The 25,507-nt window shown below is 40.7% G+C and overlaps 1 protein-coding gene across 1 annotated transcript; it reads right to left on the reverse strand.

Moving 5' to 3' along the window:
- Positions 1 to 4,560: 4,560 nt before the first annotated feature.
- On the reverse strand, positions 4,561 to 23,577 carry NOC3L (NOC3 like DNA replication regulator). The gene is made up of 21 exons (XM_007428063.3): positions 23,446 to 23,577; positions 21,602 to 21,806; positions 20,834 to 20,957; positions 20,252 to 20,409; positions 20,096 to 20,161; positions 18,996 to 19,123; positions 17,690 to 17,851; positions 16,903 to 16,996; positions 14,347 to 14,522; positions 14,124 to 14,252; positions 13,722 to 13,853; positions 12,597 to 12,677; positions 11,636 to 11,736; positions 11,123 to 11,195; positions 10,649 to 10,712; positions 9,756 to 9,827; positions 9,239 to 9,420; positions 7,915 to 8,043; positions 5,637 to 5,734; positions 5,136 to 5,220; positions 4,561 to 5,032 (listed from the first exon to the last, which is right to left on the reverse strand). The coding sequence occupies exons 1-21, from the start codon at positions 23,452 to 23,454 to the stop codon at positions 4,901 to 4,903; spliced, it is 2,400 nt and encodes a 799-aa protein (XP_007428125.1). The 5' UTR covers positions 23,455 to 23,577; the 3' UTR covers positions 4,561 to 4,900.
- Between the last annotated feature and the right edge of the window lie 1,930 nt (positions 23,578 to 25,507).

Consider the following 25,507-nt stretch of genomic DNA (forward strand, 5'->3'; position numbering starts at 1 on the left):
TTATCTTTGAAAATATAAAGAACAACTTATGTGCTGCCGTGATAAGGGTCTGGATTGGCCCCTTGGTAGGCTCTGCAGTAAATAATCATTTGTGGCTCTGACATGTTGTCCATAGAATCCATTTATGTTGGACAACGTAAATGGATTCTCCGTACCCTTACTATGGCCAAAAGACTGATATTGCAGCATTGGAAAGATAAATATACGGCCCCATTTATTCAGTGGATTAAAGACCCGATTGCACTTGCCACTTATGAGCGGATTGCCTATAGACGCAGACTTTGTATGGACAAGTATAATGAAATATGGGACTCATTTACAAAAAATACAGTAGGTTAAAAAATGATAGTCATATAAAAATATTAGAAATAAACACATACTTGAATAATATTTGCATTAGATAAGTATATATAGAATTGTACTTGTTTACTGTTATAATGATATATTAACATGTTTTCTTTGTTGTATTTCTTTCACTTTTTTGTTAAAGCACTTTCTATGTGTTTTTTTCCCCCTTTTCAATAAAAAAACAAATACAATTTGTGGCTCTGACACAAATTCCCTGAAGTAAAATTAATCAAGAACTTTGCTTTTACAAGATGCTGTTAAGCATTATCCCCCCTGGCCCAGCCCTCCGTAATGGCCAGCATGGCTAGAAATTAAGGAGGAAGATGGGAGCCCAATGGAAAATAAACTGTACCAAATTTTGGCTGCGGCCCCTAACCCAGTCAAGTTTCCTTACCAGTGTTTTGCCTGCACAGCCAGAGACACACAATTCCCCTTCTGGGGCGTTACTGGATCTCCACCCATTGGACACCCTGTCAGGAGTCCCACAAGCCTCTCTACTGGAAGAATGTGGGCAAAGCTTCACGGTATCAGCAGCCCCTTCCCCCCTGGCTGGGCATACAGCGATGGGCAGGAAAGGGGAAGGGAGGGCAAATGCCCAGCAAGCCTCGTCAGATCAAAATTTGCAACATCCCATTCACGCTCTTCTGCTCCCCAGCACCCAAATATTGTCCATGGAAATAATATGCATGCATGCACTTCCTGCGAGGAACATGAGGCTCTTAATGAGGGGGGAAGTGATGACACAGAAGATGGCCGCCTCCAAAATGCCACGGCCCCAGCAGAGATGGAGAAAGTGGAGGGGATGTGAGAATACAGCAACAAACAAAATGGGCAGTAAAGAGGGCAGCAAATGCCAAGCCCTCCCTCTGTTGGCCACACTGGACCCATAGGCTATGCTCTGAAATGGACACTGCCAGGAATGGCCAGATCACAGCTGCTTCCCAATAAGTGGGACCAGCAGCCAAGGAAAGGGACCAGCTCCTCCCACCTGCCATCCACAAAGAAGACATCTACCATAGCACAGAGATCAGAACCAGGTATGTGTGTGGGTGTGTGTGTGTGTAATTTGCCAACAACCCATCCCTGACATTCACAGGGATGTTGCACGCCAGGCAAAAAGCTACAATCACAGTTGGAGCTAAATTTTCATCTGCATCAAGGAGGCAGTATAAAAACCGCCTTCTCACTTTCAGAAGACCGAATGCTTGCAGTCCCTCTGCACCTGACCGGCTGTGGTAGCGTTTGGAGAGCTGCTGCTGCGGCTGCAGGAAAAAGCAGTGCAGGGTCATCAGGTGCCTCAGGCCTGGTTGCCCATTTAATGGGGCAAACTGGAAAGCAGTTCACCAGCACAACAGGCCCACTGAAGAAATCCCCTTCCAGCTGCTGTGCAAGGGGCACGCCAATGCATCACAGTATCAGGGCAATGACAGAGCCTCCTGCATATATGTCTCCATGATATCCTCTGCTCTGGCTTCAAGAACCAGTTTGTGAAAGTGCTTATTGATGTAGACCTTGTGACCATGATCCTCTGAGGCCATGATATAAATGTGAATGGAGCTCATAGCCCTCAGGCCTCAGTTCAGAGGAACCCCCGACTGCTAGAAACACCCAATGACCTCTAGCCCACCTTGATTGTCCCTGTCAGGTAAAGTTCTTTTTGGCACACAAATGCACACCATTTTGCAGAAGCTTTACAGGCTGTGATCTTACTTGGGTCAAACACTACACTCAGGAAGAGACAGTCCGCTTGTACAGATTCAGAGGCACCTTTTCTGAGAGGTGCATGTTGGTACCTCAGTTTCACACCACAGATTAGCTCAGAGGTGATCTGGTCAAACTTCACATGGGACACCTGGAAACTAGCATGGAAATACTCTTCTAAATACAATGCCATCTGTACCCTACACGAATCTTCAGAAACCTCTATTATAGCAAGTATAGCAACTCCCCAGTGGGGGAGTGAGCTGCATGGCAAGAAATATGTGGCCATAGTCTTGCCTGTAGTAGATGTATCATATCTTATCCCACATCTCACATCTCACATCTCACATCCCAGAATTCTGGGAACCCCCAGGGCATCAAACCACTCTTCACTTGCTGTCACTGGCTAGAAAGAAAGGAAGAGTAGTTTGTAATGAGAAGAGGAAGCAGTGGGTGTGTAAAGCGAGACAGAGGACTAGTTGCAAAGCCAAACACGGTGGGAACCAACAGTAGGGTGGTCATTGGCTGTTGGGGCACTCGCAAGTCTGCTATGATAACACATTATGTGGACCAACTAGTGGGATTGCAGTAGTGATTAAGCAAAATCAGTGGCTTGAGGAGATAAGGGATGACAAATTGGAAGGGCTTGCTGAGTTGAATTGCCTGTCACTGTGTGCCTGGCACGCCCATCACATCCCTAGCACTTTTGATCATGGCTGTGTCAGCCTGGATCCCACCACAATGCCAATGACAAGGGAGTTATTTGAGCCCCTGAAAAGTATACACAGTCCAGCCCTACATGTCTGCACAGGGAGGGGGATATCCCTGAGATCAGGGCGTCCCGTGTGCCTGTCACTTGGACTTTGGAAACCCCATGGGGAATGTCGCAGTTTACAGAAACATGGCTGTCCTGTCTGCCACCCCCTTTTAGTGGTGCAGTCTCCAGGGGTGAAAGGCTTGCTGTGGGCTTCCTCAGGCAAAACAGCTGTGGGTCTAGCCATCTGTCAAAAGGACTGGCCCACTGCAGCAGTGCAGGGCCTGGGGAAGAGTTCCTCGCCGGTGAGTTCCAGCAATGGCATGCAATAGTTTTGTGCGTAAGAGTGACTGTGTTAGTGAAGTTTAGCAGTGCGGTATTTTAACTCTCTCTCTTGTAAAATAGAAAAGCTAAAGGTGACCAATCTACTGGTAGTGCCAATAATAGTCAAGAAAGTATGACAAAAGTTACACGTCTTCTAGTAAGTGGCATATCTATTCCTTGCACTACTCTATAAGCAATTCTTTTATTTGGAAGGAGGGATCAAACCTATGCAGTTCTTTTGAGAACTCCTAGGTTAAAGCGTAGCCTAGGACTGAAATGCTGGTCCAGGTAGGATCTTCGGCATGGAAGCTTGGGGTGACTTTTGACTTCTGCAGGGCGTGGGGAGAAGGCTTGTGGGGATGTTTTCCCAGGTTAATAGAGGGCAGGTTGCTTTGATGCACCTGCTGACTCTTAAGAGAGTGGCTATGGATAGAGCAACATTTTAAGTAAGATTGTCAAGCGTTGGCATGCTCCCTGAAGGTATCTGGGGAAATGTTTTCATTTTTGGAAGCCACGGCTGTATTTCTCTTCACGGATTATATTTTGTTTACTTTTAGGAATGCATGGGATTGCTCCAGTCTCTCAGACACACAAGGCTCTAGCTAAGGGTTTTTCCATATTTTCTTTTTTTGATGGTCATAAGTGCTTACAGGAAGCAGGCCTGCAAACAATCTCAGAGGGGATTGTCTGGTGCCCCACAGTCAAGCAGATGTTGGGAAGGTATATCCAGTGGATGCAAAGACTCTACTGTTTCTTTTCCAAATGACAACTGAGGTCTTTTTACCCACTTTCCAGAATTTTTACTTTGGGATTAGGTATGCCAAATGGATCACCTAACCAAGCTTATGTGAAGGTAATTTTCATGTCTGGTGAAATTAGTTTATGTCTATGCGAGGCTGATTACTTGGGATTACATTTACATCTGTCAGAGTTAATTGGCTGGATCAATTCACTCTTTCTTGGTATTTCCACAACACACTTAACCCCTCCCTCCCTTCTCTTACCTAGTTAAGCATGTGGTGGAAATAGGGCTTAAGCCTTATGCTCAAAGCCATCTTCGATAATACTGTCCTGAAGGTGTGGTGTCTATTCTGGAATTACCCAAAACGTACATCGAATACTGTCAATTTATTATTCATGTCTAAGTGCAAGAAGTATCACTGACACATGAACACCATGCTTGATTATGCCTTGTGCCAAATCAAGTACTGGGCCAGATAACATTTTATTTCATAGACACTTTTCTATTTCCACCATCTTAACAGATGATATATATCCATCTAAATGAATGGAATGATGGAAAAAATGAATACATTGTGCATGATAGTGAAAAACTTTGCACTTCTGTTTTTCAACATCTGTTTGCTGTTATCACAGCAAATGCCACTGAAATTCAATTATGACTTACAACAGATTAGCCCAGAATAATTTTCTGAAAAAGAAAGTTCTTTATTTATAATTTAAAAATTCTAGGAATCATCCATGTTTATACAGTTACAGAAAAAGGCATTGTTTTGCACTGAGAATACTGTACAATTGTTTTCTACGAATGCAAGCTTGAATAAATTAGAAATCCTAAATTGTATCCATCAGTGTAGATGGATAAACTTAATCATTCCTGAATTTTTGAAGAATTTACCTCAAATACTCTAGGAACTACAAAAACATTTTTCTTCCATGTTCCTGCATTCTGAAAATCTAGGATTCAATGGGACAAGTTACCATCTCATATGTCCGGTACTTTCAAACAGGCTGAATTAGCTTCCAATATAGTTATGATGCTGGAAATGCCTTTATGCCTTCAGCAAAATCCAGGGGTACTTGTAGACCAGACTTTCCAAGATGAACCTTAATCAGTTCAGTCAAGTCCTCATTCAGAAATAAGTCACCTTGTAAACATTTACCCTGAAACAAAGAAGCATACAATCATAAAAAAAGTTGAAAGTAAACAGCTACAAACCTTAGGATAATGTTTCATACTTTAAGGAAGGAATTTGTGAAGAAGTACCTTTTTCCTACGTGCAACTGGTGGAATATGAGGATCAAAAGTCATATCTTTCATACTGTAGGCCTCAAAAAGTTCACTAGGAGACCTATGGTATACAGCAATATAATTTCCATTATTTGCAAAAGTTAACTTAAAACTCAAGAAAGTATTTGGAAAAAACAAAGCAATAATAGTGATCAATCTAGGCTGGAAATCCACACAGCTCTCTAGAACTAAACCAGGAGGAACATGTGGCCTTCAGATCCTGCAGAACTATAATTCTGGGGACTGAAAATGTAAGGTAATTTCTGAAAATATGATATTTATTTCCCACTAAGGGTAACAACAAATTAAGAGAAATTGTTTTCTTCCTGAAAATAATGAATAAAACAGATCTTTTGACAACCAGCAATTGGTCACAACAGTCACATAAAGCTTGCAGGACTAGAGGTAGTATGCCACCAAATATCATTTGATGATAAAAGGGATGATGGCTTGTTTCTGCACAGAATGTTCTCTCACCTCCGGCTAAGTTCATGCCCAAGAGCTTCTGATCCTTCAGCTGGAGCTCCTGCAAGGAGATGAGCTGCGAATTTCCGAACAACTGGGTGATAGTGCCTCTGAAAATGGGAGTAATCGTAGCAGATTGAGAAGCTTCACATTTTCATAAATTAATGCACTTGCCCTGAATTATTTCTCTGAAGAGTTACAGGTAGTCCTTGACTTATGACCACAACTGGGACCTGAATTTTTGCACTAAGCAATGCGGTCATTAGGCAAAACATCATGTGATCGCACCGCTTAGTGACGGCAGTTCCAGTAGTCTCAGTTGCGGTTGTTAGGCCAGGACAGCACTGTCATTAGGCGAGGACCTCATGATTTTCCTGCCCTGCCACTCTCGCCTTCGCTTCAACTCCCCCAATCTGCCTATTCCCCCCCATCTCTGCCCTTTTGGCTGCTCTGCACTCTGCTGCCTACCCCTGCAACCCCCTGCTGCCTGCAGCTGACCTTCGCCATCTTCTTCCTCCTACTGCTGGCCTGGGATCCAGGTGCTAGGCAAAGGTGCCACCCCGGGATGTGCATGGTGAGCGCATCAGGGTGGCGGAGCTTCATCTGCCAAAGGGAGCTTGCCAGGCCTGGCTGGGGGGGAGGCAGTGGGATGGCAAGGTGTGGCACTCTCCATTGCCAGACAAGGCAGGAGAGCCAGCAGTGACTTCCCAGGCAAAGGTGGCAGTTGTGTGGGAGGCGACGTTTGGGCTGGTGGCAAAACTGGAGGAAGTGGGCTTCCCAGAGGTGCAGCCTGCACTCTGCAGCTTGTGTTGGAAGTGCTCCTGAAAAAACGGCATGCAGGCTTCAGCAAAGGGTGGAAGCGAGACCAGCACTGGCATAGTCTACCCCCAGGCTCTCTGCTCGCTCTCAACCCAGCCTTTCTCCTGAAAAGTCTTGTGAAGGCCCAGCAGCTTCCAACGTGAAGAATGCCAGTGGTTAAGACTTCTCTTGGGGCTGACCAGATACACTACTATATACTATGTACTATAGTGTTTGTTGTATACCACAACACAGCAATCACATCTTTCAATAGCTATCAAGTACAGCTACTTGGGGTAGCTTGAGGGCTAACTGCCCTCAGCCCTGGAGAATCCAATGCTGGAGTCCTCAAAAGTCTGCTGTGCCATATCTGAGGGTCAAAGCAGCCATATTCATACTGCGTTGAATACTGCTTTTAATGCAGTATGTAATGAGTTGTGCAGCTGCAATGGGCTGGTTTCAGTTTTTGAAGCCTGAAGACATAGCCAAGATATGGTGCGGTCCAGACAGTCACAAATACTCTTGACATCTGCCCATCCTAACTTATCTGAGCTAACCGTGGGGAGAACAGGTGCTGGCTAAGTGAAACCAGAAAGCAGTGAAGCACCATGGAGTCAGGCTCCCGGCCTTGCAGGAGATGGCAATACCCTTCTGAAAAAGTCCTCCCTAGACACAGAGGATTATGCTAACTGCCACCCAGTTACAAATAACTGAAATCCACATGGCACTTACTACTATGTGTTTGGGTGAAAAAAGAAGTTACCAACTGGGCCTCTCTTCACCCAGATCTTACCAACATGAATATTATGGAAGAATGGTTACTTATTTTCCTCTCCCTCCCATTTCTAATGAATATATGGTAAAGTTAATTTGTTGCATTTTAATGTTTCTTTTTCACTGGAAAACAATATCCCTCCCCCCAGCAGCCCACATGTGTTCTGGTACTAATAGGGTAGTGGGCATGATAATAGGTACAAACAGACGGTCTGTTGAACAGAATGTGTTGGAAGATCACCCCCTTCATGAAGTCTTAAAACTGCAATGCCAGCTTTAACAAGTCTTTGATCACTCAGTTCTGGAGATTTCACACATCCCCACACTGAATGCAAGAATAAACACTTAATAACGGAGGAGTCATTTATTCTTTAGAAATAAACTGCAGGGCTGGAGTCTAGGGCTGCCAGTCACCTAGAGAGGAAGAGGGCGAGGTCCTGGGGAGCTCAAATGTATGACCTGCTTTCTCTAAGATTAGAATGTACAGTAACAGAGAGTAAATATGGATGCAAGCTAAGCAGGATTATGAAAACTAAAACATTTTTTTTACAAAAGTATTCATATTAAAAGTTGAAAATAGTATGTAAAATTCCTAAACTCATTCCTAGACCTTCTAGCTCAGGAAGAAAATAAAAATTCTCCAGAAGGAAAGAAAAAAGAATTTCTAGACTACAAACCCAGAACAAAGCTACAAAACGGAAGCTTCTGTGGTACTCACCGAGAGGGAATGCAATTCCCATAGGGATGAGTTCTGAGCATTACAGTATTCAGGCTGATCCAGTTCAGGCAGATAAAGACCACTACCCTGCGATTCATTGTCTAGGAGGAGGTCCGTCTTTGGGAAAATCTGTAATGAAGTTTGTTGAAAAAAAGAGCCCCACAGAAAATAGAACCATTACAAGATGCCATGTTCATCTCAGAGAATAAAACAATTTCTCCCCCAAGAGAGTAATTAATTCTTGGAGTAATAAACTCAGAATCCTTACCGTACGTACGGTCTACAGTATGTTATCTATTGAAAGAGGAAGATTCTTTGATGTCATGAAAACTATAATAGCTTTGGATTATTTTGTACATTACAGGGACATTATTTATTTATTATATCAATACAGTAGTCCCTGGGTTAAGAATGCCCAGGTTACACGTGACTCATAGTTAAGAACGGAGCCTACTGTAGCAAAATTTGAGTTAAATACACGACGATTTGAGTTCATTACACAATACTACTTATACAGTATTATACAATAATACTGTTCTGGCTTATGTACAAATTTGACTTAAGGACAGACCTTGGGAATGGAACTCAAACTGGGGACTACCTATACAAAACATTATGCAGCTATGAAGTGTAATGGTATGTGGGAAAGACCTTGGGAGATGGGGCGAAGAGATGCTGCCTAGGGAATGGTCAGATAAGAGACAGCATAGCCCACAACTGAATAGTGGGCAGGGCAAGAGGCTCAGAAGGGACTCTCCCTAAGTTCTTGTTGTTGGCTGTAAAGGTGACGGCAGGAGAACTGTACTTTCAGGCTTGCAAGATTCTGTTAACGTAGCTTTACAATAAAGGAAAATTAGTTTATCTGGTTATGTTTCCTGTCTGGTCTACCTGGTAAGGCTGACATCAATCTTATAAGTTTTCCCCCAAATCCCTTCAGATGATGTGATCCAGTGAAAAGGAGTTCATGGGCTGAATACCATCAGCAGACTGACTTTCAAGTTACCAATTTTGTAATTCCTGGAGGTGTCATTATAAAAGCCACTATATGTTCACATAGGGCCCTGTATAATTTCTCCACTGAGAAGATATAAGCCTGCTTCCTTGAATAAAAGAGTGATCCAGTGAGCTTATTTTCTCTACACATTAAATTAAATGTAATTAACACTTAAGGTATAAATGTAATTACCCACAGGTGTAAGAATAATTGAAGACACTAATAGGAAAGCTAGAACAGCACAATGAGATGGTCCCTTCTGGAAAGAATGTGGATACAATAGCAGTAGTGCTAACTTATGAGATATTAGCCATGTCGTTAAGAACTCACATGCATTAATGTTCTGTTGGTTGCCAAAATTCCAATACTGGAGTCTGGAAGGACCTGGAGCGCCACAGTGGAAAGACGCTTAATGAAAGCAAGAGCCCTCTGCTGAGTCACCTTTTTTCTACGCTTGGTGAGCATTATATCCAGACATTGCAACACTATTGCTGCATCTTCATTTGTAGCTCCTTGAACACAAAACAAAACCCAATAATATCCCAAAAAGTTGAAAAGCCACTGTTCTACCACCATCTCTTTAATTAATTAGGAATCACTTAGCAAAAGATGATGCCCTGTAGAATCCCATTATGGATTTACATTGAGATTTAGTTTTTTTGTTGATGAGCTGGAGTAATGTCTCAAAGCTACTGAGACCCTCCAACTCATCTGCTACAAAAGGGGCAGATGGCACTCAAACTTTGGTGTCACCAAATAGTTTTAAATATTAGAGGACATTCAATGAAACAAATCTGGATAGTTAGAAAGCACTGGTTATATTCAATACATTAAAATCAGGAATTACCTGCATGTATTTTAAGTAATGTCTTGTAAAGATGTGTGTAGAACTTCAAGGGATCAATGTTAAGGACATCACCTATTGAAAATAATTCCAGTTAAGTAGGCTTCTATATCTGAAAATGCAGTTAATGCATTTGGTTTCTCCAATGCTAACATTAAAAGGCTTACTTTCTATGAGAATTAATTTCCTTTTGATATACAGGTAGTCCTCACTTAGTGACCACTCATTCAGCAACCATTTGAAGTTACGAGGGTGCTGAACCAGGGGGACTTACGACAGATCCCTGTAGTTGTGGCTGCTACAGCATCCCTGCAGTCTCATGATTGCAATTCGAGTGCTTGGCAACCGGCGCGCAATTATGACAGTCACGTGATTGCCATTTGTGAACTTCACTGCCGGCTTCTGACAAGCAAAGTCAATGGGCGAGCCGGCAGGAAGTCACAAGTCAGTCACATGACTTCGCGCTTAACAACTGTGCGTGATTCGCTTAACAACTGCAACCAGAACTCCCGTTGTAACTTGGCAGAGTCACATGATTTTTTGCTTTATGACCGCATCACTTAGTGACAGAGTTGTCAGCACCAATTACAGTCATCAACTGAGGGCTACCTGTAAATACATCTTGGAAACTGGTAGAGCTACTGCTGTATATTATTTTAGTGACAAATGTAAAAGCAGATAGGAAAAAACCGAACAAAAAGAGGCAACAAAATCAGTGACCCTAGCTTACTTTCAGATGAAAACGGCCTCCTTGCTGTCTTCTTACAAGCTGTATTAAAAAGACGTTTGTTACAGAACTGACCACTCTCAAATTTCTCAGGCTGAACTATGGAATTGTGTCACTTCAAGCTGATCACAAAAGCCAAACATGTCACAATATGAAATCAAATCCCTACCTTGCCCGGACAAAATGTGAAATGCCGAGAGGATACAGTGCAGGCTCTCTCTATGGCTTAACACCTAAAAAGGCAAAACGTGAACTGTCAGCTGGTGGACCCTTACAGCCAAACTGCAGGTATTCTCTCCCCACCCCCATATCCTCATCCACCCACATGTATAAGAACATAATCATAATCAGGCACAAGAACATAGTAAGAACATAATAATATAATGCATAATCTTCCTATGTCCCCTCCTGCAGCTGATCTATGCACCAATTTCTTTTCCTCTGAGCTGAGCGGGGAGAAGAGCCCTCTGAGCACTGTTTTTGTTTTCTTACTGCTGGGGCCGTGGGAAAAGGGAGAATCTGAGAATGGAGCCTTATAAACCAAATGCGGGCCCCTGCAGGCCGGGACAAGTGGCAGGTTGCAGGTTCCTTATTCCTGGCACAGAGTAAGGGTCATCGTTTAATCAGAAAGCAGTAAACTTACCCCAGACACAATAAGGGAATGGAGAACCATCAGAAGATCATCAAAAAATTCCAGGTTTATGAGATGGGCAAATCTAAATGAAAGAATATTTAAATCTTGATTTTACACAGGATTCATCTACAAAACTCTGTGTTGTTTGTTTCAATTGTATTTTATTTGGACGGGTCATAATTTAAAACTGATCCTTAGTCTGGTTTTTGTAGCATTGTTGTCATCCGTAAATAAATGCCACATAGCAAAGAACAGAGCTCCATTTCACTCACTAGGAGGAGTTTTGAAAACAAAAAACAAACACATATGGATAACAAAAGATAAAGCAGATAGAGAACTATTATTCAACTAGATATTGACTTTCAAATGTTGTTTTTTATATTGTGTTATTTAATTTTAAAGAACGTTATAAATGATTGCTCACATATTTGTAACGTGAACATATTTCTACCTTAGTATGCAGTCCGTAGCTAGATTTTTCTTTTAAAAAAAAAAATCTCAAAATTATTCTGAAATGCTTACTTTGCAAGACCTTCCAGCACAGCAGGCACAAGAGGGGATTTCTGGGCTTTTTTCAAGATTCGGAAGTAAGTCAAAAATACGATATTCAAGGTTTCTGTGTGCTACAGGAAAAAGCCATAAAATGACATATATGAACCTTTATTTTAATCAGATTTTTTTTTCTTCATGCATCAATTTTGAAGCCATTAAATCAAAGTTACTTTTAAAAATTCCTGGCTTTTCAATAAACGGCCTAATTATAACTTTGAGAGCCAGAAAAATTATAGCTTTACCCCATTCTGAGTTCCAGCAATAATAGCTACGATACAACTACTATTAATGTAATCACATTAGTAAACAAGAAGCTATTTATCAGCTAGAACATAAGTAACCACCAGTCCATTACTGTATTTTTGGATTCCCTAAACTTCTGAAGAACACCAATGCTGCAATGAGAGATGAATTCATGACCACAGGTAGTCCTGCCTCATTTAGCGACCGTTCAGAGTTATGCTGATGTTAAAAGACAGCTTTGCGACTGGTCCTCACATTTATGACTGTGACAATGCCCCATGATCACACGATTGCCATTTGGGCGTTCGCAACTGGCTTTTGGCAAGCAGAGTTAATGGAGAAGGAAGAAGAAAATCACAAATTGTGGTCATGTGATGTCTTAATGACTGTGGTGATTCACTTAATGACTGAATGGGAAGTGATGTGGTAAGCCTATCGTGGTCGCACAATTTTCCGTTTAGTGACTGAGGTGCTTAGTGACAGTTGCTGGGCTCAACTGTGGTTGTTAAGTGAGGACTAAGGCTTTAAGTCTTTACACATGCCACCCACTCCTACTGGAATCCTCTATTTCTGAATAGCTACAGCAGAAAAAGAATTTGGAAGAAATACGTTGCATAATCCAGTCCTACTTCATGTACAATACAAAATGACCCCCAGAAAATGTAAAATGTATGAGGAATAAAGATACCAGTTTCAATTTTTTCTCTGTATTTTCAGAGGCTTCTGCTTCTAAGAGTTCTCGTTCCAGTTTTTCTTCTGCTTTCTTCCACTGAAAATAAATAAATAGTTTAGAAGCTAACCAGATTCTGGCAATAGGAACAAAAATAATTTTTAATCCCTGAACTTCCAAGCTCCAATGCCATTTTTTTTCCTGTATATAGTAACACTGAATTCCTCCATGGCCAAGTCAGCCAACACCTGGCTGAGGAAGAGCAGGGTCTCATTTCTGGGGTTGCATCATGATGGTTTTATCTGTATCATTATTATTACTGTTCTTTGATGAGGTTTTACTTGAATGTTACCCAGCCAGAGCTTCTGAAGTTGGATGGGTATTAATGTAAATAAATAAACAAATAAATTAACAGGATCACTTCCCAAATATCTGACTTGTTTCCCTTCTGTCATGATTTGTAGAAACTGCTGGAAGTGCTCTTGAGGCTGCGTGTTGTCCATGGATGTCAAATTGTTATGGGCACGTTTGAGTTAGAATGAAAGGATTCTGAGCTGAAGAATCTGTTTGGGGATCTACCACCAAACATGTCTACGATGCTTCCATGTAAATATCGACTCATGGTAATTTATGTTTCTTCATTTGGGTGTCTGTGTGTGTATGCATTTTTTGCTTATATTCTTGAACAACTGAGAATCAAAAGCCCTTCCTGAGCTATTCCAATCACCAGTAGATTTGGATCTACTTTCTACTCACTCCTGATCTGGAAAATCCTCACAGACTTTACAGTAATAGTGACATTCTCTCAGTATTATAAGTTTGGCTAGTTTTAAAAACAAAACCATCCAAAAAACACAAGATTTTTTTTTAAAAAATGGGGGCAGGGAGATGTTAATAAAATGTGCAAGGCTAAACTGCCAAATGATTGGATTCTCATTATTTTATATATTTGGCCAACAATAACATCAGCCCCAAAACATGTTTGAAAGAATTCTGGCACATGTAAACAGCAAAATCTTCTCAATCAGCAACTGTTCCCTCAGCACCCAATGGAATGTAGTTTTGAATCCAAGATATATCATTACTTATAAATTACTTTCCTAACTGTACTTCACATTTTTGCTCACTATGACATAAAATTACCTTTCTTTGCATCCTTGATAGGTTTTTCCTTTTGTCTTTGTAGGACATGAATTTTTTCTTTGGCGTAATGTCTTCTGCATCTTTTTTTACTTCCACTTCCTTGATTCTTAGATGAAGTAGTGTCAATAACACCTAAATATAATCCGGGAGCATTTATTTCTCAAGTTCATTAAAAGTGTAAAGACTTTATAAAAAAAATTATGAGAAACAATCTCTCTCTTTCAGGTAGAGGTTCACAGTTGGCATACTTGCCAGTAGTTCATGAAGGCAGAAATTAATATATTCAAAGCTTCAATCAAAGCACTGGATTGAAACAGATATGATGCTACTTCAATAGAAACGTGAAAATCCATCTTCAATGCTTTCTCAAAAATAAACAAACGGACATACCAACAAACTCACCTCGGGTTTAACGTCATAATTCTGACTTTTCACGAGGCCAGAAACGACCTTCACCACACCAAGTGAAGCAAAGCCTAACTTATCCTGCTTGAAGAGGCTTTTCACTGCATCACAACACATTTCAGAAATCTGTGAGGTTCAAATTCTCAGTTTAGAGGTTTAGTTTTGGAAACCAACATATTTAGTGTAAAATTAAGCACAGCAGGCAGTATTGAAGGCTTACCTTTTTTGAAGCATCATTCATAAGCGGTACAACCAGTACAATGATGTTATTGTGGAAGTTGAAGTGAGGGAGAGCCACCAGGAGCTCACAAAGGCACTTCACAGCAATCTCTGCAAGGCCCTTGTATGCTTTCACTGAAATCACATTGCTTTTCTTCAGCTTCCTTTGCTTCCAATCTAAAGGAAACATTATGCAAAGCTTCAATATTTCCATGCCCAGATTCCCTAATTACTAATAATTTGATTTCAAAATCCGAATGGAGTAGTTTGTAATGCAGAGGGGAAGAATGCCTGAAAACTGGGCACTGAACTGCATTACTGGATGATATTCTCCTGAGAGCATCTAACTGGAATACTGGAAAGACCCAGTCTTCAAAATCTGGCTCAAAACCTAGCACCTCTTTTCACTGAATAAGTTCCTAAAGCACTAACACAAATACTTCCTAACACTATCAAATCTACACACACATTATGGGAAACTGAGGAAAATGAGGGCTGTGCAAAACATTTGAAAAGACTGATTGCCAAAGCATCCCTCCTCTGAGCATTAAAGCAGCTGCATCCTCCTGAAGGGCTGGTGTAACTACTTTGAAGTCTTTCCTCGGCCTGTCTGCGTACATATGGACATGTACACAGAGGCAGTTTGCTGGCAATGTTATTGTACTGCTCATTTTGACAAATCCCACAACTGACTTTTGTAAATTCTTAGCAAACAGCTGAAAGTACAAACTACAAGTAGTCCTTGTCTAGTGACTGCCTCATTTAGCAACTGTTTGCTGTTACAATGGTGATGAAAAAGTAACTTTGCAACCAGTCCTTGCATTTATGACCTTCACAGGTCTATAAAACAAAGAAAAGCTGAAGTAAGATTGTAAAATCATGTTTTACTTAGCGACCACTTTGCTTAATGACCAAGTTGCTGGTCCCAATTGTTGTCGCTAAATAAGGACTATCTATATTATAATTTGACACAACAGCATACAGCAAAAGATGAGAAAGGGACTGGGGCTTTCCAAGTGATGCCAAGAATATTTTTTGTCCTTATATCTCATTTGTATTAATGCAAGATGAAAGCTGAGACCATTCCTAAAGCTAGTATGCTTTTACCCAACATTTCTTCTTTCTTTTCTTTACAGATATCAGAAACATAAAGCAAATTTAAATCTTGAATGTAAAATGCCCTGTACATTATTATTACATTCTTCTGAGTTATGGGGAAAAAATCCTATAGAGTTATCTCAAAATGCATATTTAACCATCACTAAAATCTTCAATAAAATCAAGACTTGAAATGGAGAGTAAGAAGCAACAGACTAAAAACAGAAAAAAAAATCAGGAACATGTAGGTACAGATTCTAAAATAAGACTCTATTAAATATTATGGTTTACAATTTACAGAAAAACCAAAAAATGTGAGTCAGTTGGGAAGAAATAGATCAAATAATTATGAGAATTATTTCTTGGAGAAGTCAAGGTAATTGCTTTAGACAGTTCTGATCTCTTATAGATAGATGCATTTATTTACCAGACAGAAAATATTATTCAATAGGATTGTATCTGCAGGACAGAGTTGTAGATGACTGTCAAGGATATTAAGGAACAGGTTTTGCACTACACTCATAGCCTAATTGTTTTAAGAACATTTGATTCAACTATCAAACTGAAAAGGGTTTAGAATTACTATGTAATACATCCAAAGATTGTCCAAGATAATTGGACTTGATTTGCCTAGGTCTATCTAGTTTTCCATCTCCTCTGAATGGGTGGGAAAGTAGGCCTTTCCCATCCCTGCCACTCAAGATGTAGAATGGAGGTACCAGAGACCTTTGGCATATTTTTCTTAGGACCATTCCCCCAAACTGATTGTTTTCTAGGTAGGTATCTCTTTAATGTTTTAAAAAAACTGTGGACCACATGAATACTACTATCCATAATTGCCAAGGGTCTATAAATATACATACTATTCAAGTGTACTGGAAAGTGTAGGCACTTGGGAAGCTATGGCATTCATGTGATCCTATGATTCTATCTATCTATCTATCTATCTATCTATCTATCTATCTATCTATCTATCTATCTACCTACCTACCTACCTACCTACCTACCTACCTGTGTGTGGTTGCCCAGCTGCGTTAGAAGTCCAGAGTAGTTGTACTTCAGTCATACTGCTGAAGGATTATAGGAGGTAAATCTCAAAGTACCTTCAACAATGTTCAGAATCTTGTTTAAAGGCATGATAGCTCTGTAGGCAAGTTGACCTTCTAGCCCTGTGATCACTTCTAGCCCTGTGATAGGAAATTTTAAGTCTCTTTTCCTAGTTGCAACTTTTGCAAAGAAAGAAATGCAACCTTCTTATGATATTTATTCATGTATTGATGGCACAGGCTGGAATTTTTGTCAAGTCTTAATATTCTGCTGGGGGGAAGACACATGCAATATAATGTTACACTACTTACTCATTGGCTTTAGTAAGACTACTGTTTTATATGCTTCCCAACTGGACGCTCTATAAAAAATACACATATATTTATAACCTGCTCCACCGTGCATGTTATACCTTTTATACATTGTTCCAGATTTTCTAAATAAAACTTGTATTGACTCACAAGGCCTTCTTCAAATTCTCTCAGTTTCTGAGTTTCTTTTTTAACCTATAGATATAAAAAGAAACATTGTAAAAATATTTTGCTATGTATCCACTCTATTACTCAGTAATTTACATTTAAAAACATTACTCTGCAGGGGGTATTCTGCTTAGTAAAATAAAATATAATGCACAGATCTGAAGGAATGAATGTATGAGAATTCAGACAGGCATTTATTTCATTGGAACTATCCAAATATAAAACACTAATATTAAAAATACTGAATTTTATGCTGAAGAGTTCTCTGCAACTCAACAACTAGATACCCTTCTTCTCATATTGTTGTACACCTTTAAAAGTTCATATAAAAAAAGGAATTCATTTATTGTAGGACCATCCTTGCTTCTAAGTCAAGTGGTTAACTCATGGGCCAAATGTACTTCTAAAAGATTCAGGATTTAATTTAAATTCCATTTTCATCAATGAGTAGAACTCTAGATTTTTATTTACTAGGAAATTATGCATTCTCTGCAAATTTGGCACACATGTAAATTGCTTTCCATCAGTATATCAATGGGGTTGGGTGATTATACCAAGATCAAGACTATAAAAATTAAACTGAAAAATTACTATTAAAAAATCAAATTGCAAACTGAGCAAGAATATTTCATAACAAAACCTTGATGTTTTCTCCCCAAAACACTATTTTTTTTACCTTCCCAGCTTTAATATTAACCCCCTATCAATGTATAACCTCACCTTTGTGTTCTTCTCTCTTTCAGTCAAAGGCCTGATTTTGTAAGATGGAGTAATATCTTTGAATAGCTCCATCAAAGAAATCATCACCAATTTTCGCACAATCACAGCCACATTGGGATCCTGTTCCATCAACATTGCACGAAGCTCTTTCAGTTTCTTTATCTGCTCAAGAATGACACACCTATGAGTACATACCAGTCTCTATATAAGCTAAAGTGTGTATGTTCAGATATATTGTTATTAAAAATAAGAAATCCACTTTTATGCTAAGTTTAGAAATCCCATCACCAACTCTTCCAACAGAAACATTTCAAGATATTTTGGCTACTGCTCCCATCATCTCTGACAATTGGCCTTATTCACTGGAGTGAATAAGAATGATAAAATCCAAATTAGGGAAAGAACTTGCATTGCTTCAGATAACTCGCATAGGTATAATTTTAGCAACATTGAGCTTTTATATGAAAATGCGGTTTTCACATATCATAAAAATTAGCATGTCTGAATTTTACCCCATCTTCCAAACTAGAAAGGAATTTTTACCAAAGTAAGAACAGGAAAAGATACCAATTCACATCCATGGAAAAAAGGCTTGGAACTAAGCAACATCTAATTTTCAGAATATCATTTTTTTTCGACTTAAATATCATAAATTATTCACATGATATTTTCACATTAGTCAACTCACGTCTTGTAGAAGTTGTGGGATTGGCAAACTTACATTCACCCCTCATCCCCAATGCTTGGGAGGGAGAGATAGGTGGTTTAACCTACAGTAATTATATTTCCACAATAAAACGAAACTGTCATGTCTGCTCCTTCCTTAACACATCCCAGATGCTATTCTAGACAACTAGCCAGGGAAAATCTTTTGTCATACAATATACTCTCTAAAAATTCCAGAATCCTTCAACTCTCCTTGTCAGCTCTAAATTTCTCACTATAATTCTTTTTTTATCCCTGACTGGCAGCTAAGAAGACTTCATTTTTATTGAACGTCTTTCGAAAAGAGGGCAATGCTTTTTAAAAAAATATTTTTAAAGAGGAAATCAAAATTAATAGTATTAATTTAAAATTTGCAAGCATACCCAAGAATAAGCCCATGAATACTGTTTAGAGAAAGGGAATTGTCCTTTCATCTAAAAAATAACTGCACAAAGTCTAGCACAGCTGCATGGAAAACTGGGAGACCTGATTGTGCCAAGCCAATAAACCAAACACTTCTCTCTGCCTTAACTTTGAGCTGTCCACTACTTTAACTTTTTCACGTTCTCTTTCTTGGAATTTCCAAAGCGGCGTTACTTACATTATTCTCTGGATCAGACAGAATTGCAGATGCCGAAGCAGCTATTTGTATTTTCTTCTCTTGTAGCTTTTTTTTCCTATGGACTAACAGTTCTTCGACAGTAAGAACAGATAAGGGTTCTTCAAGGGCTGGTAATAAAGAAAACAATTAACTTTTTAAAGAATGTATGCAAGTGTGCATGTGTGGAATCATCTTAGAACTGGCAAGGATAGCATTTGGAAGAAACATTCTAACCTTTATTGAACTGTTAATCTAGGATAATCAGATTTAGAACTTTCTGATCTCTCTGCTTCCACTTGTGGTTGTCTGGAATTCTGCAGCCTAGATCTGGTAGCCTTAGTAAATATAAACTGATAACCTTATATTTGGGTGTTGGTTGGACTTTTTTTTCTTTTTTGCATAATATCTACTTTCAAATAACAGTTCAGATATCAGCTTCATTTTGTAAACTGCCTGCATCAATCTTCTGATCAGATTTGGCCTGACTTCTAAACACAACATCTGGTTGTGTTTAAAAGCAGTTTGTTGCCTTGGCTAAAGTATAGCTATGGTAGTCCTCACTGAATGACCACTTGTTCAGTGATAGTTTGAAGTTATGACGGTGCTGAACGAGGAGACTTACAACCAGTCCTCATAGTTGCAGCCATTGCAGCGTCCCCATGGTCACATGATCGCAATCTAGGAGCTTGGCAATCACCATGGTCACAGCACCCTGAGGTCATGTGATTGCCATTTGCGACCTTCACTGCCAGCTTTCAACAAGCAAAGTCAATGGGGAAGCTGGCAGGAGGTTGCAAATGTAATCAAGTGACATCGCGCTTAATGACTGTGCAGGATTCGCTCAATGACAGCAACCAGGACTGCTTCAACTACTGTTGCAAGTTGGCATGGTCACGTGATGATGCGCTTTACGACTGTGTCGCTTAGCAATGGAGTTGCTGGTCCCAATTACTGTCGCTAAGCAAGGACTATTTGCATTTAGCTTCCTCCTCAAGAAATACCAATTAAACTATTTATATCACTGTTCCAAGAAAACTAACATTATTTGGAAAAAAAAAGATTCCAAGTATTCAAATTATTATTTGCCAAGCCTTAATTACCTTCTGTCACTTCTCTTTCTTCTGCTACATCTTCTTTCTCTTCTGCTTCCTCTTCAACACTTACAACTGCAAGAAAAAGCATGCTCTTTAAAATCCAAACAGCCCTAATATTCCATATTTATTATTGACAGCTTGCAAGGCAATCCTGTGTCTCACCTGGCTTTTCCATGGTCTGTGGAATAATTCCATGCTTATCTTTGATTGGAAGCAGATGAATCAGTTCCTTTTCAGGCACAGACTGCATGCGTCTTGGCATCTTCTCATATTTCTCAATCACACTTTCATTCTTACGTTTCTTGGCGTGAACAGGTTCACTACAGAATGAAATTCACATATGGATAATTTTTATCTATTAAAACTATTTGGGTCATTAATCTGACTGTGAAGGAAGGACCATCTACACAATGCTATTCCATTAAAAATTAAAATAGGCAAGGACCTTGTCACTGAGAGCTTTGCCAAATTCTGTGATTTACTAATGAGGACTATGCAGTTTTCATAATTAGTGCTTTACTGCCATTTTCTAACAATTTCCATTATTTCAGGCATTAACTATCCAAAAGCAAAATACAGTCAAGCTCTTAACTTTTGAGTCCTAAATTCGAAAGATCAACACACAAAACATTAGCTACGCTTTAGACCTTGTTAACTTCAGTGAATCTGAAATGAAAGCTTGATAAACAAGAAACTGTTGAAAGATTTTCTACAGCTCAAACTTTCTGCTTTGCCAGCACCCACTTGGAAGATATGTCTCTTGTTATAAAAGATGCCTTTTGAGCCAACTCTTCCATTAATTTCAGATCATCTTCATCCATCATATCAAGAGGGAGAGCTTCTTCCTCTTCCTCCTTCTCCATCCTCTCTGTTGAGGCAAGTGAAAAAAATCAGAGGCACAGAAATATACATACATAAGCCTGCAATAGATAAGTAGAAATACACTGTTTTTCCATTTGTACCCTTGGATGAGAACATGAACCTTAGTAATTCAGTGATAAGACTCTTGTTTTATGGCAAAAGGAGAAATAGATATTAATAATGGAATGAACAGCCTTTTTTTGTACCAAGGGCTGCATCTGGTTTCTTTTTGCACAATGTTATATCTATAAAGCAGGCAGAGACTGGATAAAATTAAACTTGATTTATGCTACCCTTATTCAGAATAATTTTCTTCAAGCTACTGTCCTCCAAAGAAGCAGGGCTTTCTCTTTCCTAATCTACAGTTAAGATACCAGTACCTTCACTTCATTTGAGAAAAGGTACATTGCACACTGATATAAAAACAAAGTACTAAGACTGAGCTTAAAGTGACAGCAACCTGGAGGTACTCTCTGTAGGTGACATAAAAGCTTCTGGGGATCAAATAACCTGCAAATAGCCCACTTCTATGTTAATCAACAATCTGATTATTAAAGAAACCTTATATTCAGTAGTATAAAACAGTGACATTTAACAAGGTCTCTATGGCATATATGTTTATATACATACATACACACACACTCATCTTACTTGGAGGTTTTTTGTTATCTTCCAAAGGCACTGGCCTCCGAGACACAGCATCTTTTACAGCTTGTCTGAGTTTCCTTTGTTCTTTTCGGTACTTCTTGGCAGCACTTTGCTGGTTGAACTGCTTGTTTTTTAACTTGTTGTCAAGTTTTATTTTACTCGTTTTCAATAACTTTCGGAAACTTGGAACCCTTTTTTTATTTTTCCTCTGGAGACAATAAGGGTCAGATTAGTATGCTTTTTAAACTGACTTTACATGGCTTTCCTTATATATTTTAACACAAGTCTTGAAACATTAAGCAATATGTATAATTACAGATTATTTGTTAGATTTATATCCTGCCTTTCCTCCAGGATCTCTAGGCAGCATACTTAGCTCTTCTTTGTCTACGTTTCCCCACAATAACCTGTAGGTTCCTCACAGCTTCCATGGCTGTGGATGAACCTGAACCCACTACGAGGCCAACATTTTACCTACTACATCATACTGGCATAGACTTTTGAAACAGACTAATTCAATAGCAACAGTAAGTTAACATTATACTAGGCAAAAGAATTAAGATAAATGGCAAATTCTTCTTAGAAATAAATTCTTTTAACAATGCAACTATCCAATATAAGTGAAAAGAAGGGGAAAAAAACTCCTGAAGGAAAAAAGGCAAATTTTGTACGTCCATTTCCCAACTGTCTGCCCTGCCCACCCTCACATTCAATATATGTTTTGGAGACTGACTCCAATTCCTTAGAGAGGATTCTGGATGCATGGAGGTAGTGTAGGATTATTAAAAAATTGTTCTATTGATGCAGAGTTATAAAACTCTTTTAAACTGAGATTCACCCTTGGTCTTGGAGTGACTGAGGTTGCACTCTATAAATGGGATAGAATTGGGGTTGGGCTAAATTTGATTAAATTAAGATTACATTAAATTAATCAGCTGCAGTTAATAAGTTTATTCATCAAGTACACAAAAATTCTCCCTTTTTATTGCATTAAAAATTAAAATGTGGGGTCAACTTTTGGGGGCCTTTCCCCAAGGTTTTTCAGCAGCTGCATGCAGTCCTAGGGATACTTCTAGGGCAATGAAATGAAACCCCCTGGCTGGGTGGGGAATTCTGGGAGTTCAAGTGCACACATCTTAAAGCTGCCAAGGTTGAGAAACGCTGCCATATCCTTATGTTCATTCTAGGGCTATTTTGTTTTTTAATAGCATACCCATTTAATGTCTTTGAAGCAAGCCACTTTAAGAGATAAGAAGAAAAGAAGTTCTATATCAGTGTTTCTCAACCTTAGCAACTTTAAGATGTGTGGACTTCAACTCCCAGAATTCCCTAGCCAGCCATGCTGGCTGGGGAATTCTGGGAGTTGAAGTCCACACATCTTAAAGTTGCTAAGGTTGAGAAACACTGTTCTATATTCTTAACGCATCCCACCCATGTTCCGTCAGAGTTCCTATTATTCAGACTTCACTCTACATTCCCCCCGAAAAAAACCCACATAGTTTAACCAACAACTTCCTTTCCAGGTGGTGCACCTGCTCCTTAAAAACCAAGCACGAGCCCTTCCACATTCTCCTCTTCCCCAACCTCGTGCCCTCCAAGCGCGCTGGACTTCCATTCCCATAAGTCGCTGCGCCTACAGACCTTCTAGGGATTGTGGGAATGGGAGTCCACCGCTCCTGGGCAACCCGGCGAGCGAGTGGGGCGCTTTACTTAACCCCCTGAGAACTCGCGCACAGCGCCTGGCTCTCGGGACTGCGCCCCCACCGTCACGGCCGACCCCCTCCCCCGACTTCCAACCATGCGCAGGCTAGGTTGCGTATCCCGGCAACGAGTCCTCGCGCCCTCACCGGCTTCATGGCAGCTGCCAAGCAGGGAAAACCGACACACCCGGCCTCCGCTCCCCCATGCACACCTCGGGCACGCGAGGGGCTACGGAAGTGGGTCCTCGGCGCTAGTCAGGCCGGAAATGGCGTCGCCACGTCCACAGCGCCCTCTGCCGGGAAGGAGGACCCGATGTCAGCTCAAGCGCCTGCTGGGAAGCCGGGGCTGGCGAGCCGCGGGAGCGGGCGCTCGGGATGTGCCAAGTCCGGTGGGTCGCGGTAGGCATATTTCTGGCTCTTATCTAAGCCGAAGTTGCTCAGCAGCCCCTGCTCCTCTCGCTGTGAAGCGGTCCCCAGCGATAGGGCTGCAGAAGTCCAGGCGCCCATTAGATGGCAGCACAGAATTTAAAACAAAATCTTTCCAATGCTTTATTGCCAACCTGGCAGCCCTGCCCAATCATCACCGTCTCTTTCCAGCTCAAAGCCTTCACTTTTGGACGGGGCTGATGAGCCCCAGATTGCATTTCCCCACCAGCTGAAGCTTTAGGGCATGCACGCGCCCCAGCCCCACCTTTTCAGCTGCTACAGGAGCACGCATGGCAGCCGGCACCCCAGCTGAGCCCTTGGGGTGGAAGGCTGGGGGTCTCGGAAGCCTTTGGCTCTTCACACCCCGGCCCCAACTCCGGCTTTGGGATAGTGGCGTGGCAGTGCCTTCTAGGCTCCCCTTGACTCTGGCCTGGGAGAGGGACGGGACTCTCGCGCCAGGCGCTCCCTTTCTGGCAATTGCAATATAAAAATGGAAGGGGAAAATCCTGTAGTACCACCTCCTTCAGCTCTTCCCTGGGAGATAGGCCAGAGAGAGAGAGAAACAATGGTAATTTTGTGAAACTTTAGGTCTCAAAAGGCTAATGTGCACTGAGGGAGGTAGATGCAGAGCTGTTCAAAATGAGAAGAACAGCTTTGAACGGGGAACCACCAAAGGTAATCGAGCGCTCCAGGCAGACCACAAGATGGTGCTGGTCTGCTACAAATAAAAAAGCAATCGCTGTGAAGAGACTGGGGCAGGGAATATTGTTCCAAATCACAGGAGGTTTTGGAGAGAAATTATTTCCTCATGCACAGTCTGAGATGTGCAGAAGAGGCTGAAGTACACCCAAGGACTGAGTGTGCCCAGAGAAATAAAGAAGACAGGCTTTAGCACAGTTCAGACACTATATCACAAAATATAGCACGTATCCTGTCTAGAAGGTATTTCTACAGAAGTTTTTCTTGAAGCAGAGACTCCCTGCTCCTTGTCCTTGAGCGTGATACAGTTCATATTCAAGTCATCATCCAGGAAACACTGAGGTTAGGCACTGGTAAATGGCATATTTCCTGCAATTATGTTGTGCATAAGCAATACATATTTTGGAATGTTTTGAATTACATCATTACCTGAACACAGGAATTGCACTGGGGTGGGCAACCTGTCCTCCTGAGCTCCTTTTCTGACATCCTGAGCTTCCTCTGATCACTATTTTCTCACCATTTTAAAGTAAGTAGCATAATGAAAATTGGGTTATAATTCCTATGAATAAGCTTAACAGAGTTTTAAATACAAGTCCCTCAAAACAAAAACAGCCCCACCCACTTTGAACCATTGCCCCACCATCTGTGGCCTTCAAGTTCACTCACAAATACTAAGTTTGGCCCCCAGCCACTAAACTGGTTCTGCACTAATGGAAAGGCCTGTTGCGCTGTGTTAAAAAGCAAGGTTTCTTTTGAATTGGTCTACTTATTCAATATATCCTGCTTCAGACAACTCAGGTCCCACAGAATACTCTGCTCCAGCAGTACTGGCTGCTCTAAAATACAGCGTACTGTTTAAGAGAAATAAAACTTTTTGCTTCACAATTGCCGACATGCAATGATAATGGCTGGTTTCAGGCTCGGGCAGGATAACAACAGGAGAGTCCAACACTTTTGCCAGCATTCCCTTGCACCTAACTGAATGATTCGCACCCATCTCTGAAGTGACTCTGCTAAGGCTGCCTGATCTAAGAACCCCAAATTATGGTGGTATCATTTGATGCAGCAGAAACAGAGTGAT

The sequence above is a fragment of the Python bivittatus genome, unplaced genomic scaffold, assembly GCF_059951505.1.
Source record: "Python bivittatus isolate LINGU-HERP-01145 unplaced genomic scaffold, Pbiv_v1 ctg000780_np1212, whole genome shotgun sequence".
NCBI lineage: Eukaryota > Metazoa > Chordata > Lepidosauria > Squamata > Pythonidae > Python > Python bivittatus.

Excerpts from the sequence above, each read along its gene's own strand:
- NOC3L (XM_007428063.3), bottom strand. Across the intron at positions 11,196-11,635 it reads GTGCTGGAAGGTCTTGCAAA|ATTTGCCCATCTCATAAACC; the intron begins GTAAGCATTTCA and ends TCTTTCATTTAG. Across the intron at positions 5,735-7,914 it reads GGGAATTGCATTCCCTCTCG|AGGCACTATCACCCAGTTGT; the intron begins GTGAGTACCACA and ends TCCCATTTTCAG.